General features: G+C 44.3%; 1 protein-coding gene and 1 non-coding gene across 2 annotated transcripts; both read right to left on the bottom strand.

Moving 5' to 3' along the window:
• Positions 1–80: 80 nt before the first annotated feature.
• kpnb3 (karyopherin (importin) beta 3) lies at positions 81–17,138 on the bottom strand. The gene is made up of 26 exons (XM_048235044.1): positions 16,964–17,138; positions 14,855–14,935; positions 12,426–12,621; positions 11,858–11,960; positions 11,645–11,741; positions 11,285–11,389; positions 10,538–10,660; positions 9,026–9,146; positions 8,449–8,536; positions 8,000–8,106; positions 7,695–7,819; positions 7,275–7,364; positions 6,824–6,997; positions 6,290–6,508; positions 5,767–5,850; positions 5,505–5,637; positions 4,960–5,081; positions 4,572–4,668; positions 4,023–4,195; positions 3,525–3,636; positions 3,234–3,289; positions 2,880–3,002; positions 2,240–2,459; positions 1,765–1,993; positions 1,524–1,665; positions 81–1,297 (listed from the first exon to the last, which is right to left on the bottom strand). The coding sequence occupies exons 1-26, from the start codon at positions 17,039–17,041 to the stop codon at positions 1,211–1,213; spliced, it is 3,285 nt and encodes a 1,094-aa protein (XP_048091001.1). The 5' UTR covers positions 17,042–17,138; the 3' UTR covers positions 81–1,210.
• LOC125289018 lies at positions 9,726–9,861 on the bottom strand. Its single transcript, XR_007192569.1, has one exon. It is a non-coding gene; the product is annotated as a small nucleolar RNA SNORA84 (small nucleolar RNA).
• Positions 17,139–17,863: the final 725 nt, after the last annotated feature.

The following is a 17,863-nucleotide window of genomic DNA, read 5'->3' as shown; positions in this document are numbered from 1 at the left end:
TACTAGAAAAAATCCATGCCTGTTCATTAGATTGGTTAGTATACGTATTTGAAGTCAATTCATAAAAAGAGCCCAGAATATTACTCCCAAGAGAAACTTTATTGGTCGAGGTTTGTCATCACCTCAGAAGATATCTATTTGTTTTTTGATTTCCACATAGGGTACTGACGAGCTGTAGAGATTGAATTGAATAGCACAATGGGTTGGTTAAAAAAACATGAGCAACTGCAGGTGGTCCCAAACCCAAACACTGCTAGTTTCCACAGGTTGAACCAATCTACAGTAAGACGCCATCCTGGTTTATTCTTGAGTCAACTTTACATACAGGCATTGTATCCATTCAGATCTCTAATGCAAGCCACCACCGTTTCCCCCTCATTCTCGTTTATTTCGTGGAGTGAGCAAGCCGAAGACAGATGTTAGCTTTTCACACAGATTCACCAACCAGTCAACAATGATGCCATTTCCCAAAAGGTACACCATGAGTCCATCTTTGAGACAAAAAAAAAAAAAAGCCTAAACAAAAACATCCAACATTACAGGTAGCCATGTTTGACTCCCTCAAAGTCCCCCCTTGCTCACATTCTTCTCCACCACACAAGTCCATTTCAATCCAATCCCTTCCCATTGCATCTCAACCTTTTCTACCCATATGAAGGGTATGAAACCCCTACAGCTGTGTGGGGGGAGGGGGGGCTTCTTTACACCAACACTGACATACATGGCATTAGCAGAGCACGACTACATAAGTAACTGATCTTGGTGAAGGGGTGAGCAAAAAGTAAAAAGGTTTTATTTCTCCTACGTCAGGTATTCATAACTAAGAGGAAGATGCATGACCCATGTTAGTTTTCAGTGTCCGCTCTCTTTTTGCGGTGATACTTCAAAGAGAGAAGGACTGAACTCTGGGACTTTTCCCTCCCTTGCCCAAGCCGGCCCTTCAGATTGTGGACAAATCCCCTCCTCACAGACACGCACACATATTACGCATACACACGCATAGGACTAGGAGTCCTCGAGTTGGGAGTAGAGACTTCAGTGAGATTTTTTTTCTTTTTTCGGACCAAGCATCGGAGAGGTCCAGAGATACACACACGCTACAGTTCATCGCTCAAGAGAGGGGAAGGGCCAGAGTCTATAAGATGTTTGTCCCCAGTGCTAGGATATCATTTTATTAATAATATACGGGCTGGCAGAGGGCGAGAATTGCTCAGGCGGTGTTGAGCAGGTCCTGAATGGCTTTCTGCTGCGTCTCGTTGAGTGTTGATACACACTGTGTCCATAATCCTCCGGAGACCTGTGGGGAAACAGGGTGTGGGATCAGTGTTCAATATTCATACTGGAAAAGTACTTACATTACACTTCTAAAACAATAGCATGCTCATCAAGCGTCAACACTGAAACAGGTACCTACAAGTTGAACCCAGCATTTATTAATGGCAACCAAGGTACATAGAAAATGAAAAGCATCTGGATTTGACCATTTTTAGCTAGAAAAAGAAAAACATGTACATGTCACACACCTGTACTTGGCGAATAACATTGGCCAATCTCTTGCTGCATCCATCCTCTCCTTTCACAGACTCATTTGCAACACCATCAGCGATGATCACAAAGATCTTGGGCAGGTTGGCATTGTCAGGACCAAGAACAATGGGGTTGTTGCTACAGACAACAGAAAGACGGTTAAATCATTAATGACTAGCAAGAAAAGAATGGAAAAAAATAAACTACTGCTCCAACTTTACCGTGTTGAAAGCTCACCTTTCAATAAGGTCACACAGGAAGTCAAAAGTATGGACTGCCTCCTCTTTGTCTTCATTGAGTGGCAGCCAGGAGAGCCAATGGGGGAGGATCTCGTTGACGTTGACACACTCTGGCCGGAACCTCATGACCTTGCCAACAGCGGAGATGCAGTTCTCTGTGGCGTTGACGTTCTCCTTCACTTTGGATTCAGGGGCCTGGATGACTCCAACCAGCAGTGGGATTGCCTCTAAAGAACCCAAGCAAGCACCAATTAAGACAATTTATTTAAAAAAAAAAAAAAAACACACCCACAAAGATTCCCACACCAAAGGCTTAACTACATTTTGCCCATCTCATAAGCCGAAATCATGAAACTGAAGAGTATCTGCATTCAGCATATACAAATAAACCATTTAAAAAAAAAAAAAACTAACTACAAAACCAACAGCAGCCCTTGGTGTGGCAATGTCAATATACCACTATAATCACATACCTGTGCAGAAAGGTCTGTAGCTCTCTCCTCCGTACTGGGCCATGACGCCAATGCCGTAGGCGGCAGCCTGGCGCACCTCAGGGCTGGTGTCACACAGGGACTGTAGCATGGGTCGCAGGAAGTACTCAGCATACTTAAACGAGGAGGGACTGCAGTGCTCCACCACATCGTCGAAGATGCACAGGCCCCACTGTCTGTCAGCCCAAGGTCTGTGAGGGCACTGGAGAAGAGAAACACAGGGAAACAGTTCTTAGCCACTTCAAAAGGTTTTCTTACATGTGAACTCTTAAGTGATTGATCTTCAAAAAAGATAAATGGCTAGATCACCAATCCCCAGACTTCCAAATGACCATAATCACCAAATGAGAGTGCAGATTATAAACACAAGATTACATTTTAGCCTAGATCATTCATATTTATTTCATTCTATTGTAACAGCAAAAACAATTCACCGTTTGTTTATACCCATGACAGTCTTTTGTCAAGGGTATTGCATATTTAAACACTACAGTCCTATGGCAAGACAACTGGGATTGTTTGCTTTTAATTGAACATTTAAGTTTAGTAGCCTCATGCATGGCTAATGGAATAAGAGTATGAATGCAATGAATGCTTCTCAACTACCAGAGACTGTACTTACTATGAGATTGACGATGAGCTGCAGGAGTTGCTCAAACCATGGAAGCACTTTCTCTTTGTAGCTGCTGAACAACGAATGCAAAATGTCCGACACCTTGGTGAGTATGTAAACATCATTCTCATCCTGTCAGGGAGGGGGGGACAAAGAATCAGAAATTAAATGGGGAAAACAAAATACTCAAGAAAAAGGGAAGCTTCTGCAGAATTCTTGGTTATACCCCTTTTAATTATGACCAATGTGTAGTCTGGGACTAGTGCTAATTGGTGTTGATATTCAATTTGGTCTGGAAGCTATAATATGCAACAAGGCTCAACACCAGCATCCGTTTTTACAGCCTTTGCTCAACAAACTCACCTCATCTTGTAGGGTCTCCTCTACTTGCTCGTCATAGTCCTCATCTTGTCTTTTGGCTGAAATGAAAAGGCAAGAGACATCCATGAACATTAATTCTGAAAAATTAATAATTGCAACCTTGATTGAATCAGGTATGATAAAATGGCTTTATCTTCTAGGAGATACTCTATATTTATACTAAATTCACACAACTGAAACACATTGTTAAAAAACACAGCAAATAATTTAAATGTAATAGAAAAATAATACTGATTGGCATGATAAAAACTGTCAGTGTCAACAGGTACTAACTTTGTCTGAGTTCTTGGTTTTTAAAGTGCTCCTCCAGTTTTCCCTTCAGAATTCCTCCCAGTTCTTCAAAGTGCTCATTGTTCAGGCAACCATCTCCCATTAGCTCAATGCACTAGAGGGAATGAGGGAAAATAAACACATCTGAAACTGATCTGGCTCAATCTTTACCACATTCAAATTCTAATGACTAATATTCCCTGGTTAACCGACATTTGAGAAAGTAGAACAGCATTCACATTAATACAACACATGTCCAATTGCTCTTTATCTAACCCTGCAATTAGATCCATAGTGTATGGTTATTTCATTCATCCAACCTTTATTTATTCTCGGAGGTTCAGTGAGGGTAGTCCTCATTTTCAGTGAAGCGAAAATTATGTCCAACAACTTCTACCATTAATTCAAGCAGGTCATTTGACCAATTTAATCACAAAAAAAGCACACCATCTTCAAACCTAGGGATGGACAGTTTTGTGTGTGTGTGTGTGTAAAAACTACCTTGGCGAAGGAGTGCATGATCTCCGACAGCACATCCGAGTCAGGCTCTGTGCCAATGGCCTTGATGAGGGCATCGCACATGAAGTGCCACATCTGGGTGAGGTACTCGGGGCCCCGCACCCGGGCACACTCCAGCAGAAGGGGCATGGACTCCGCAGCCGCCACCCGCACCCGTGAACACACACGGTTAAGGAGGACACCAACCAACTTCCCTTTGTACAACCGCTATTCCTATGGACTGTTAATCAGACCATTCAAAAGGGAGCAAACTCAACGGGGAGTACACCTGCCATAATAACGTATGCGGTCTACACTCTTGCCGACCTGAAAATGGGCTCATCTTGAAGAGAACACATCCAGAACACCAAGACCTAGTTTTTACTGCAATATGTGGTAAGATGTGGCCACTTTTTATGGGTGATGGGCAATTAGGCGAGGAGCACACCAAGAATAATTTGCACTGTCTACACAGCAGGCCTAGTTTTATACTCCTATAATAAAGGGATCTCAAGCCCCATTGTCTGTTTCCCCATCAGCCAGAAAGGATATCATCGTGGAAGTAGAATTTCAGCAGAGGAACCATCAGCTTCACCACCTGTTCGGTGTATTCCACAAAACCTTCCTTCAGCTCCTTAGCATAGCAAACCTGTGAGGAACGGAAAAAAAAAAAAAATGAGTAATGTTAACGGCAACTAAATTCATGTAAGGGGTGGGGCTGCGTGGTGTAGGGAACAGCTGTGATTGACACATGCAGGCACATGGTCAGAGAGGTTTAGGGAGCGCTTGATTTGTTTGCAGTGGCGTGTTCTATGGGCGGAGCATGCATTTTCAACATCGGTCAATCGTGTTCATTTAACTGTGGATAGCCAAAATCAGGATTGAGATTTGTGCAGCTCTGCCTCACACTGACACACACACGGTTTGGTGATGTACCCACCAACATCTGGCATGCAGTGGCCTTCTCCTCCAGACCAGCAGTTTTGATGCCAAAGCTCTGCTGATCTCCCAGATTGACAAATTCCCAACCATCATCTTCAGACATATTCTCCATATCCTGGGCTGAAGGGACACACACCAAAGGCAAAGGACTCAGACTTACATACAAAATGAACCCTATAAACACTGTAGGCTTGTTTGTAGACATATGTAAAGATATGGTCTTCCATGAAGTGGCTACTGACAAACAGTAGCTGTAATATGAATAAATAAGTGGCATTCCAAAGACTGCCTACCCTAATGAAAACAATATTTACATAAGGAGGCGTCTTGGGCCTAATTCAACAAAACACGAAAGCTATGCCATGTTGACGATTTTGTTTGTTTTTGCTTTGGTTGACCAGTCAGGCTACTGGCACATGACGGAGGGGTGAGTCATGTTGCGTGACGTTAAATAGGCTTGGCTACTGTGGGAAATACCCTACCTACAACAGAAGGAATTGAACACCTCTCCTCTAAAAAAACAGTCACTTCACAGATGCTTACTGTCCAACAGGGCCACTTCTGGTTTGATGGAGGCAGTCTTCATAAGGGGGCCCATAACAACAGGCAGGTACTGCTGGAACTCCTTCCCCAAGATCTTACACATGCGAGCCCAGGCAGAGATCATGTAGGAGATCTAAACAGAAACACACCAAACAAGCTTCATTCAGAGTTCAGGACATTTGAATCTCAAGAAAATGTTTTACCAAAGCCAAATTCATTCAACCATAACTAGGCAGAAAAATTAACAGTTCACTGAACTAACCTGTGGATCATCATCTTCCAAGTCGTTGAAGTCGGTTTGAGTCTTCAATAGCAACTGCATGACTGCAGAGGCATCAGGCATGAACTGCGCAAACACAAAAAATAGTTTTTGAACTGAGTGTGCTTGAACAGGACCTGTCATCATTGTCTAACCATGAGCAAATTGAGAATACTGCTTCATGCCAGTCATTAGCTAAGGAAATTAGGCAGAAGTTAAGGCACTACAAAGAGGAACATGTAGAAACACACCAAGGTCAGCCTTTCCCTCAGGCTTGACAAGAAAAGTTGGTGTGAAAAAGAATTTACATGTGTCTACGAGCTTCTGTGTGGGATGCATGTTTGAGGCATTTCCCTATACAAAAATAGACTTTCAACAATCCAAGTAGACTTCTATTTATATAAAAAAAAAAAAAAAAAAAAAAAAAACAGATTAATGAAAAAAAAAAAAGGTACCTGGAATTAAAAACAGGAAGCAATATTCCCCTTCAGCTCCCTGCATGACACATATTCTCGTGTGAGCGTACCTTGTCCTTGCCGACAGCCAGGCCGATGAGGCTGATGCACTCGATGGTCTTCCCGCGGAGCAGCCGCAGCTCTTTCTGCACGGCGTTCTCCACGATGTGCTTCAGATTGGGCATGAACAGGTCGTAGTAGGGCACAAACTTCTCCTCGGCCGTGTCGGCCACCGAGGCGATGGACGTCACCACCTGCTCCAGCACCAGCTTGGTGCCCTTCTGAATCAGCTGGGGAAAGAAATGCGTATGAATTACACAAAGAAACCTTGCAACTTGATACAAACAGATGCTAGCTCATCTTGCACAGCTGGAAAACAGCAAGCAGAAGAACAGTCTTGTGTAGACACTTCAACAGGAAGAGGTTTAGGTTTTGGTTTTGTAAACTGATCCAAATTTAAACTATATGTATAGCAGCTTAGAATCAGACTTGATCCGTCCAGGGAAGCGTTAACCTAAGTGTGCTTATCTGGCTCTATTGTTATACCATGATGATTTTCAACGCATTTTCAATTAGACGAGCTCCCTTTTCCTTGAGCAACACACCTCTTGCAGCTTGGCCACCATGATGACGTGGAGGTGCTGGACCAGGTTGTCCAGGTAGGGGATGAGCAGGGACTTGGGGCAGTCCTCGGTGAAGTTGATGAGTGCGGCGGCAGCGTGGGCCTGCACTCTGGGGTTGGTCTGGTCCTCCATGGTCTGGAGCAGAGCAGAGATCACCTGTGGGGAAAGGTCAGATATCAATTTCCAATTTAACAGTTGGAGATTTTCATGATGCTGTCAGTACAACGAAAAACACACTAAGCAATGACCATACAGATTTCTGGACAGATAACCACCATTTGATTGACAGAGCCAAAACACCATCTCCGTATCGAAGCATGGACTGGTAACTATGGACTAGTAACAATTCAACATTTATCGATTCTGATGGGTAGACAAATAAACAAGCCATTACAAGCACTCAAGCTACTGTAAAAAGCACAGGCATCCACACCTTATCGTGGAACTTCTTCTGGAAGGTGGGGGCGAAATCAGTGGCCATCTGGCCGATGGCATTGCAGGCAGCGTAGCGGACTCTGGGATGCTGAAAGGTCAGAGGTTAAATGTTACACGCAGCACAATAACTCGCAGCACACCTGGAAAAGGAGAGTTGTCATGCAGTTACTTAAAACTATACAGCAAGAAAAACTAGCACTACCACTCCTCTTTACTATCCAACTCAAACTTAATATCTGCCAAAATACATCCAAATCTACTGAAGAAAATAAATAAATAAAAGATTTGGAAATATAAATGCTGTCAAACAAATACAGGAAGCAGTTTCAGAGACAGTTGGGGTGTAGGCCATTAACAGAAGTGGATGTTTTAATGGACTAAGAGTGCCTCTCAACGAGCAGGCATATGGGCTACTCACAGGGTCCTGGCAGAAGAGTAGTACGAAGCTGACTATCTCATTCAGGATGGCCTCCATCTGCTGGTGGCAACCCTCACCGATGGCCGACAGGGCCATGAGGCCAGCGTGGCGGTACTTCCAGTCAGCTGAGGACACGTACAGGAATCATTACTACTGACCGGCATCAGATCAATCAGCATTTTAGCACACACACAAGGTCAGCACGCACAGCAATGGTCTACTCTGGACATTACAGTTTAACTTATTTTTTTCAATCTGAGTGGACTTCGAGAGTGTGTGTGTGTCATTTGCACATGAATACTTACGGTTCTGAAGCATCTGCATAATGTGCTGCTTGATCATGGGCAGCACGATCTTCCCTCCCAGGCCACAGGCGATTCTATCCAGCGCACTCTCTCCAGCTACCGCGTTACTGAGGGAGACAAATATTTATAAGGAAGCCTGCCAAGCACAATTACCAATAACTGCCATCCAGATAGCAGTTGTCAGAGTGCCAAATAGTCACATATTTAGTCAATCAAAATGGCAAACACTAATATAATAATCTAAATCATATATCTATCTATATACTAATCATAGTTATTTTTTTTCCCCCAGTTGTCATTGTAACGAAATGGTGTTAGAGCAAAACAGACAGACATATAGTTTTGAGTTTTCCACCCATTTACCTTACATCATCATTTAACATTTAAATCCCCATGAATCACCCATTACTTTATACATAATTACTGTGCATTTGTCCCCGACATCTTACCTGTCAAAGTCATCATCCTCCAGCTCGTCAGCAGTGGCCCACTCCTCGTCCTCCTCCAGGTCCACCATCATAGCCAGCATCTGGGGGACTACAAACACAACAGGCATAATCGTTTACCAAACTTCACCCGATGAGAAATCTACTTGCGAAAACAAATGGATAGAGCAGTAGGTTCTGCAGGTCAAATCCAAGGATCTTTTCAGTCCCCAACATTCATTCAATGAGATTCTGTAATACAGTCCAAAAGGGCATGTTTCCATTACATCCGTTTCAGCAATTCTGCAGGATGATTGATCCCTAGGAACAGTGCACAGCCATCTTCCATTTGATCACTGAACATCAATTTACAGTGAAGGTCAAACCAAATAATTTCAGAAAAAGCCACTCCATTTGCTAATGCATGCATCTGGCATGTGCTCAACCCGGTAGTGAAATGAATGGCCTGGAAACATGAATACGGAAAGGACAGCACAGTAATATATTCAGCTGCAAGGCCATTACAAAGCTAAATAACAAACTGGCCAGGCATAGAGCTGTTGCTAGCAGTGATGCGCGTGTGCCGGCCCTGGAGCCTTACCGCTCTGAGCCACGATGGCAGTGTGCTTCCTCAGCATGGCGGCGGCCGTCTCGGACAGGGTGACGATGACCTCCAGGGCCAGCTGCCGCTGCATGTTTGTCAGGTTGGTGTCGCCACACAGCTGAGATCAGAATGAGGAAGAGATGTAAGCAAATCTGGGGCTGGAGACTTCCACTAAGATCCACAAACCCACATCATAGAGCCACTGGCATATGCCAAGACATACACGCCACTGGCAATTCACAAGCTTCAGCTAGTAGTTTGAGTTTCTATTTAGAAAGTAAGCGGCCTGCCAAGATCACACACACACCACTCCAAGGCATGCTGCCTGGTTCATGATTAGTGAAGGAACCCCTATAAATGTTTAACCATTTCACACAGCCAGCAACATCTTTATTGGGGAAACACTAGGAGTGTCAGCTGAGCACAGTAACAGCACCGAGTGCTTTCACTTTCCAGGGAACCGGAGAATAGACCATGGTGCATAAAGCAACAAGTCAGAACATTGCCCATAGACAAATCACAACTGCACTTTAGCGTTCAAAAGCCGAGATCATAAGAGGAACTGCCTGCCCTTAGAAAAGAGAACTGGATTTCACAAGCCTCACTTAAGATGTGGAACTAGGCTCAAAATGAATAGTATTGTTACATGATTGTGCTCATAAAACTAAATGAGAATACGACATTCAAAATGGTGTCTGGATGTCTCTGAAACCGGGCTATGGAGGCTGCACAGGGAAGCAGACGCCATGCATTAAATCGCAGAGTTTCCTTTATGCCTGTCAATCAAAGCCCACAGATCAGCACTGAGCAGCTGTCTCTGGGAACCACAAGGCAAATGAGTTCAACGTCACCGTGAGCAGAGAGGACAGGGGGAACAGACACAAGACGCTTACAGAGGCATGAAATCACAAGACTACTGTTGTGTGCACAGAGGCTAGTCTGTCTGGGCAAGAAGAGAGCCTTGTCTTGTGGCTCTGCATCATAAATCTTGTTTACACTACGGCAGGACTGAAGCTGGTGCAAATCTAGCATGTAATTAAATGACGAGATGTTACCACTCAACACCACACTATAGTAGGGAAGTGTACTAGTAGCAGTGGTTGATATGTTATAAGCGCCCTGATAAGTTATCTTCGTGGTTTTCATTGGCTTCATTGATAAGACAGAGAGCGGAAGAGAGTGCGAGATGGGAAATGGGTGTAGGATCCCACCTCAGGCGTGGGTCCCCATATGTGCTTTAGAACACCAATGCCCCCCGTATGTGCTTTAGAACACCAAAGCTTCCCGTATGTGCTTTAGAATACCAAAGCTTCCCGTATGTGCTTTAGAACACCAACGCTTCCCGTATGTGCTTTAGAACACCAACGCTTCCCGTATGTGCTTTAGAACACCAACGCTTCCCGTATGTGCTTTAGAACACCGATTGTTCCGCTGCGCTGCAGCTCCTCTGAAAAGTCCCCATGCCGAGATGTCACAGGGCCGTGGCGCAGGTAAACAAATGAATCTCACCTTGAGGCTGAGCTGCAGGGTGGCCTCCAGGTTAGGGCGCAGGTACTTGGGCGCTGTGTCCGCAATCTCCACCAGGGACTTCAGCACAGAGTCATCTCCCTGGTAACAGGACTCGTTGACGGCCTGCAGAGGGTGGATTAATATTTAGCCTTCACAAGCCAACGCCATTTTCATAATATTGCATCCAGAGTCTCTTAGGCCAGTATCAACATGCAAGGGATGCAAGCTTGAGTAGCCAAGGGCCCAGATAGCTATTCAAATAAGCACAGCAAACTCACACACTGATTAAACACTACAGCTGTAGAATCCCTGAGGGGCTGCGCAAAATACTTAACTCAAAATAATTTGTTAAAAAATAAATAAAAACACGAAACTACAAAAGTATGATCTAAAACACCATCATTTTGAAACAAGACCAACAGGGAGTTAACACCACAAACGGATGTCCACAATGTCTTGAATTTCCCCTTGGGGATCAATAAAGTATCTATCCATCCATTACAAGTTAGTTACTGAAGACAAAAATCTACTCATCTTCTTACACTTACTACATTTGTAAATGAAGCATACTGTTGTGCCCTTTAGATCTTTTATTTAAAATGTACATAGTATGAGGGATGTAACATTTAACCAGTTCTTTTGGCGTGCATATATTCCATGTCAGCTCAGCTTCCACCTCCAGTTTTTAAATGGCTTTAGACATGAGAAAGCAGGTAACAGGATAATGGCCAAGTCCGGTGTAAGTACCTGGAGGATGCCTGGGAGCAGGTCGGAGAAATGTTTCAGCAAGGGTGAGTTGCTCTCATTGGTCAGGACAAAGGATGCGGTGGCCCGGGCAGCCAGAGTGCGGATCTGTGGAGGGTCACAACATTCAGACAGTCCATATTTAAGGACACTCAGACACAATTACCATACATTACAAGCCCAGACAGGGGATAAGTACATGAGAACAATATACATATTCACTAGGGGAAGAAATGTATTAAAATTGATTTAGAATATTTTTTAGCTCCTGTGTATGTGACATTAGCAAGAGACAGCAGCAAATAACAGAAGCGTGTATGCTGGAGTGGGTCACGGGAGGGGCATATCAAAGGGTGGACCCACCTGGGGATTCTCCTGGTCCTGCATACACTGCACCAACATGCGCTTGATCACCTCCATGTAATGCTGCTGCTGGTTGCCAAAGATACCGGGGAAGTTCCTGTGATAAAGCAACACAGGGGTCAGCAGACAAGCTAATGGAACAGGGCACAGTGCACGGAATGTGGAACCTCGGCACCAAAACAGTCAGGGAGGAGAGAGAGAGAGGGCGCATACCAGAATATGTGCAGAGCTGCTTCCCTCAGCCCCGTGTTCTGGGAGTTGACTGAATCGAAAAGGAATTTGAGGATCTCGGGCCACTGGTTGTTGCCCTCATCATCTGGATTGGTGGAAGAGCAGAGTCAGATGGAGTTATTCAATTGGGGTCAGCGGACAAGAAACGGAAGTAGAAAAGGAGCACACAAACATGTCAGCCACACAACAAGCCGGAAACACACAGCTCGAGTAAGTTTTAGAATGTGGTTTTTTGGTCAGAAAGCTGCCAAACTAAAGTGGTTCATAGAGAATGTTTAGGGAGGGTAGAGGGGAGGCTTGTTTTTTGGGAAGCCATCTAAACCATGAAGAGCACTTAGCTCTCTGTGATATTTTTTTGCTCACTCCGAGCTAAGGAATTCTATGGTTCTGGAACAGAAGCGTGCTGTGTGTGCAAGCTAAAGTGGTCATTGAGCGTGTGCCTTACCAATAAGGTTGGGTTAAGGTCATTGAGCATGTGCCTTACCAATAAGGTTGGGTGAGCATGTGCCTTACCAATAAGGTTGGGTTAGGGTCATTGAGCGTGACTTACCGATGAGGTTGCGGGCAAGCTCGGCGGCTACGTCGCAGACCTTCCTGCGAATGCTGGACGAGCCCTCCTCGCCCTGGATGCCGTTGAGCAGCTCCGTCTTGACGGCCGTCTGCATCTCCACCGTCAGGCCGGGGTAGATCTCCTCGAAGGAGGACGAGAAGAGCCGCCGCAGCAGCACAGCGGCCATCTGCTTGACCTGTGCGGGGAAGGGAAGTGGACTTTTCAGTCAGTGCCGTCACAGGAAATGGGGGAATACTGGGGGGACACAGTGGACTGTGCTCTTAGTCTGAAACAGCGCGTGGGGCTGTTGACACCACAGGAAGTTGTTCAGGGTGGCTTCCGGCAGGCTAATGGCTTCACGAGGTGGTGAGAGTTCACTTCCAAACTACAACAGAGGAAGTGGTTGATGCCTGCAGCCCTTTATTTTGTTAGCTCCTCTACCATTGCCCACATGAAAAAAGTTCAAAGTAGATGACCTTAGATATACAATGAGTCATATCCTACCCTAAAGTGAGAGAAAGCAATATTTCAGTGCTAAAGAATACTCATAATAATGGCAGCCCTTGCATGTGCACCCTTTTCTCCTTTAGCCCAATGTTAGCTTTTAAGACTAGACGCTACAAGAGAGTGCATTTTAGACATTTTGGGAATAGGTGGGGTCATTAAAAATAGATCTTTCTGCTTGTTAGATCTGGAGAGCTGGAGGAGCAGCGAGTGAGGAGAGGTGTGAACTGCGGAGGAGAGCAGGCTCTGAGAGGCTGGCTTTCAGGCAGATGGATGGAGGCAGGCAGGCAGGCAAGCACACAAAGGCAGTGGCATACTAAGGCGGATCACAGAGACGATTTCAACAGCCTTTCTCCACGCTCGGCAGAGGACCGAGGAGCATTCCAGGACAGCTGCATTGAGAGGAATGTTCCAGCCATGCTGCATCTCCTGTTGCAATGCTACGGTCCATCCATCCCCGATAAAAGCAGGAGCACATAGTCGGACATGTATACACTGTGTATATATATTTATAGGACAAAGGGAGCGAGAAATGCAGTAGCCGAGGAGTTAAACTTGGCCTACATCATGAACTATAATATGCTGTGTATAATGTCTGAAGCATGCTGCACTGCATGCTGCACTATGGATTTCAGTTAAGGGTAATGAATATACAACACGGACAGTTCATCATTTGTAATTCTGAAAGCCATTTTGTGAGCCCCAACCTTGCTGCTGTAAAATAGGAAGTCTCATTTACACATGTGAATTTCTGATGAGGGATGCTGAATCAGACTGACAGCAGGAGATGGAGAACGATACTGGAGATGGGTGATTGGCTAAGAGGCATCTTGAGGTCACTGCCTGCATGTGCATGATCAAAGAGAGAACTAAGGGGCTGTGCAACTGAGCAGCATTTAAAAATGACAACACAGATTAAACTATTGAAAATAACCAAATTATTTTTAGATATAGCAACATCTGAAACTGCAAGTAATTGCTCAAAATCTCACTCGCATAAGCCAGTTAATATATTCAGCCGTCAAGCCTAGCAGCGCCAGTCGATAAGATGAAAGAATAAACTTGGCTGACCAACTATAAACAGGTTCCCTAAAACCCTAGCATCTTAGCACCAAGGCAACATTTACAGTCAGTGGCATGTCATGCATTCGTGAGGAATGGCACTTAGCCATTGACTAAAGGCTAAAAGTACACAAAGCAACACAGAGTTTGATGAAGCACTCCAATATAATGGCTTTCATATTCATGTCCACTATGCACAAGTTCATATCTTAGTCTGCTTTTACAGGTCATTTTGTTTTCAAAGAAACTGGGCAAATAATGCTGGACCTTGCACCTCATATCCTTGTGTAGCTTTGATCTATGCAATGAGCATTTTCCCCCTTTTTTTTTTTTTACAGCCATGATTTAACATCCAAGTATCACCGAAAAGGTTAAACACTATACGGATGTGGGGCCTCCCAATGTATTTCTGGAATGCAAATTACTAAGTGTCATTTTGCGGTTGTGTTAACTGACTGACGCCTTTAGAACCCCTGTGTGCAATAAAGACTTGCATAGCATTATGTGATAGGACTGACTCAACACTCAGACTTGCAAATAGCTACTCTGGGAGTGATGGTAACACAAAGCCCAAATCGCTAGTTCACAAAGCCCAACACCCTCCAACAGGGGGACAAACAACTAAAATTCCATGGAATGAATCACAACCAAATAGAAACTGAATGCAAAATGCCATCCCTGTCTCAGATGACCGTCGTTTCACACATAGCTAGGACACCAGGGGGCTCCAGCCATGCTTCGAATGCCTTAACAAACAAGCTGGCGAGTGGCTCCTGAAAGACCTGCAGGGACTAGGGGGCCAGAATGAAAGCCTCGAGTTCCTTGAAGAGGCACCGAAGATTAAATGTGGGGCAGCTGCTCACCTCCTCCGCAGCGGACGCATCGCGGACAGCCTGCAGTAAGAATGTGATCTTCGTCGGACCGGGGATGTTGTCATAAGTTTCCTGCAGGAAGGAAGAACAGTGGACAGAGGAAGAAAGTTAATGCTAGTGATGGCTAGAAAATGAATAAGTAATACAAACCATCCAGAGAGCGGCATGGGTAAAATCCAATATTAGTTTCAGAGTGCAGTGGGAGCTAAATATGGAACCTGGCTGCATGTTTTTGAACTTCTGACTCACACATTGAAAAGAATTCCCTTTAGCTGACGGTTTTGAATGTGCAATATCTCTGGAATGCTCTGGTGAGATCATCGCAGCACCAGCTGGGGAACCATACTACACTGGCACAGGATGAGCACTGAACTGAGTGTGTCTGGCTGAGTGTTGTGGAATTAAAGCACAGACAACAGTCCTGGTAGCCCACAAATAAGAATGAGCCTGGCTTGACTTGCCCCCCCACCCAGTCCTATTCAGATGGTAAACAAAGGCACTGCCCATTACTTTTCTGCTTCACGTTTGAGTCTTGATTAACTAAAAACAATGTAGATCCATCTTGAGAAAGGAACTGTTTTCTCGGGGAATCTTGCCGTATTTAACACTGCAATTGATCATCCACCAACCTAAGGATTGTGCACAAAATATTTGTACAGAATCTGGTTGATTTGAACACCCTATTGGGTTGCAGATCACGACTCAGAAAACTACTCGTGCCAAAAAATCGGGTTACCACGTCTGCCAGACTAGGATTCCAACGAGTATTAGCGACGAGTCAGTCGGTCATTGTGTGTGATAAAGGAAAGTGCTGACCACTGAGGGGGATGAGCGTGATAAGATCCAGTGACTGGTTCCTATGATGCGGATGGCCACATCAATGCCGCCTGGACTCCGGGCTAAGCTCTAGCATTGATACGCTTAATCACAGTGGGAACAAAAGAATTAAGTGCAAATCGGTCCCGCAAATCACCAAGTCTAGCTAAGTTGGGGGGCGTCGGCGAAAGTGAGAGATGAGAACGTGTAGCTGCTAAACCTCGACCCATTCTCTTCATAAAACTTACTCCGACAATCCACACAGTCTCTAAGAAATTCGGTTTGTTAACAAATGAATAGGCCCATACAGCAATACACGATTTAAGCACACAAACAAGGATGGGGCGAAATGCGTCACAACTCCATGCCTTTACCAACCGAAGATAGTCGAGGCACCTGACTTTCAAACCGAAATGAAAATATGTATATTATTTAGTTGAAGCTTTTGAGCCAGCTCCCTCGCGAGCTTTAGTGGGCAAGTTGATGCCACGGCGACCAAATGTTCTCAAACAGCTGACTGCAAAATCACAACTGATGACTTGCGCAAACATAAAGGTTATCGACATTTGCTTCCTTGCTAATGTTAGCCAACGGAACAATATTCATGTATGCGCTAATCCAATCGCTAACAAGATTAATAATAGCTAGAGTTGGTCAGATAATAGCTAGCATCCGACGCCTTTCGTTTATGGCGCTAACACAAGTTTCAACCACCAATCGCTAGCAAGCAAGCTAACGTTAGCGCGGTAGCATTTCGATGGTTAACTTATGGCGCAAGTCCGACAGAGCGGCAGCAAGTACTAGTGGTGATCATAATTAAGGTTGGCCCTGTATAATCTGTCTGTAGTAAAAGGAAATGTCATACTATAACCCATTAGTGTGATGTTGCGTTATTGGTCATATTCATAGCATTATGTGGCCCACCTTCACAAGCTAGTTGGCTAACTTAATTTAGCCAGGCACCGTGTAAACCTGTTAGCCAGATTTTGTTACACAGGGAAGAAACTACATAAAACAATGTTACGCGATAGATGGCAAACCGTTCATAAAAAATAGCTAGTATAAACAAGCAAGTATATGATCGTTTACAATCCTTAACTTGCTAACGTTCTGCTAGCAAGCTAACATTTAGTGATCACGTTAACGCACTCTGTAACATACTTGGGCTTCACACGTGGGCTGGGCCACGGTGAAACACAGGCTTCGTACAGGCAACAAATCAAGAAGAGGGACACAGAACACTAATCAGCAATTGTTTAAACTCTTTTAAACACTTTATCATACCTCTGACTGCTTCCTGACATTGTTGTCAGGGCTCATCAGGTTGCCCAGTAAGAGGTAGAACTGCTGTTGCTCCGCCATTGCAGTAGGATCCAGAAAGAGACCGACGGAGTGAGGCGGTGGGAAGGTAAGCCGGCAGGCGCTGCGACCTCTCACACCGGACACAATGGTCTATCGTAGCTGATTGGCGGCCAATGTTAACAATTCTTATTTGTGATTGGCTCAGAAATCGTTTTTTAAGTTAAATGATTGGTCTACATATTGCTTGATAAAGTGTGCCTGCATTGGTTAACCTTTTTAGGGAAGTGAGGTTCCCATTGGACAATGGAAGAAGCCTCTCTAAATCTATTGGTAGTTTCTTCTGCAAGTCCGCGGGTAAAATACAGAGGTGTGGTTTCCCATAGCGGATGATGTCATTACAAAATAACAAAGTCGAAAGCGCGGGAGATTGCCACGCGTAGTAAATAATTAGTTTGGTCAATCTAGTGGAGATATGTGTTAGTCTTTTATTATTATAAACTACCCCGCTTCGGGTGAGATCCTGTTCGTGCTGTGGGGACTTATTTTTGCGATACTGACCGGCAGACTGGCCTACATTATCCTTTACTTAATGGAATAAAGTATTTGATAAATGTTTTTATTAATCATAAAATAATAATAATAATAATAATAATAACAAATTAAATCTTTATAGCGCTTTTCAAGGCACTCAAAGACGCCTCACAAGTACACTAATATCATAGTTTAGGCTATATGATTAAAATAATAACGCACACAAAAGATGTTGGTATCCGCAGGCCTACTGATGAGAACTCACTTCCACTCTCCCTTGAAATCTGATATGATATCTTATCTCTTCTTATTTTGAAGTGTTAGATTAGTCTTGAATGGTCCTAAAATCGT

The sequence above is a fragment of the Alosa alosa genome, chromosome 23, assembly GCF_017589495.1.
Source record: "Alosa alosa isolate M-15738 ecotype Scorff River chromosome 23, AALO_Geno_1.1, whole genome shotgun sequence".
NCBI lineage: Eukaryota > Metazoa > Chordata > Actinopteri > Clupeiformes > Clupeidae > Alosa > Alosa alosa.
Note: the sequence above shows the minus strand (reverse complement) of the source record. Positions and strands in the feature narration are given on the sequence as shown.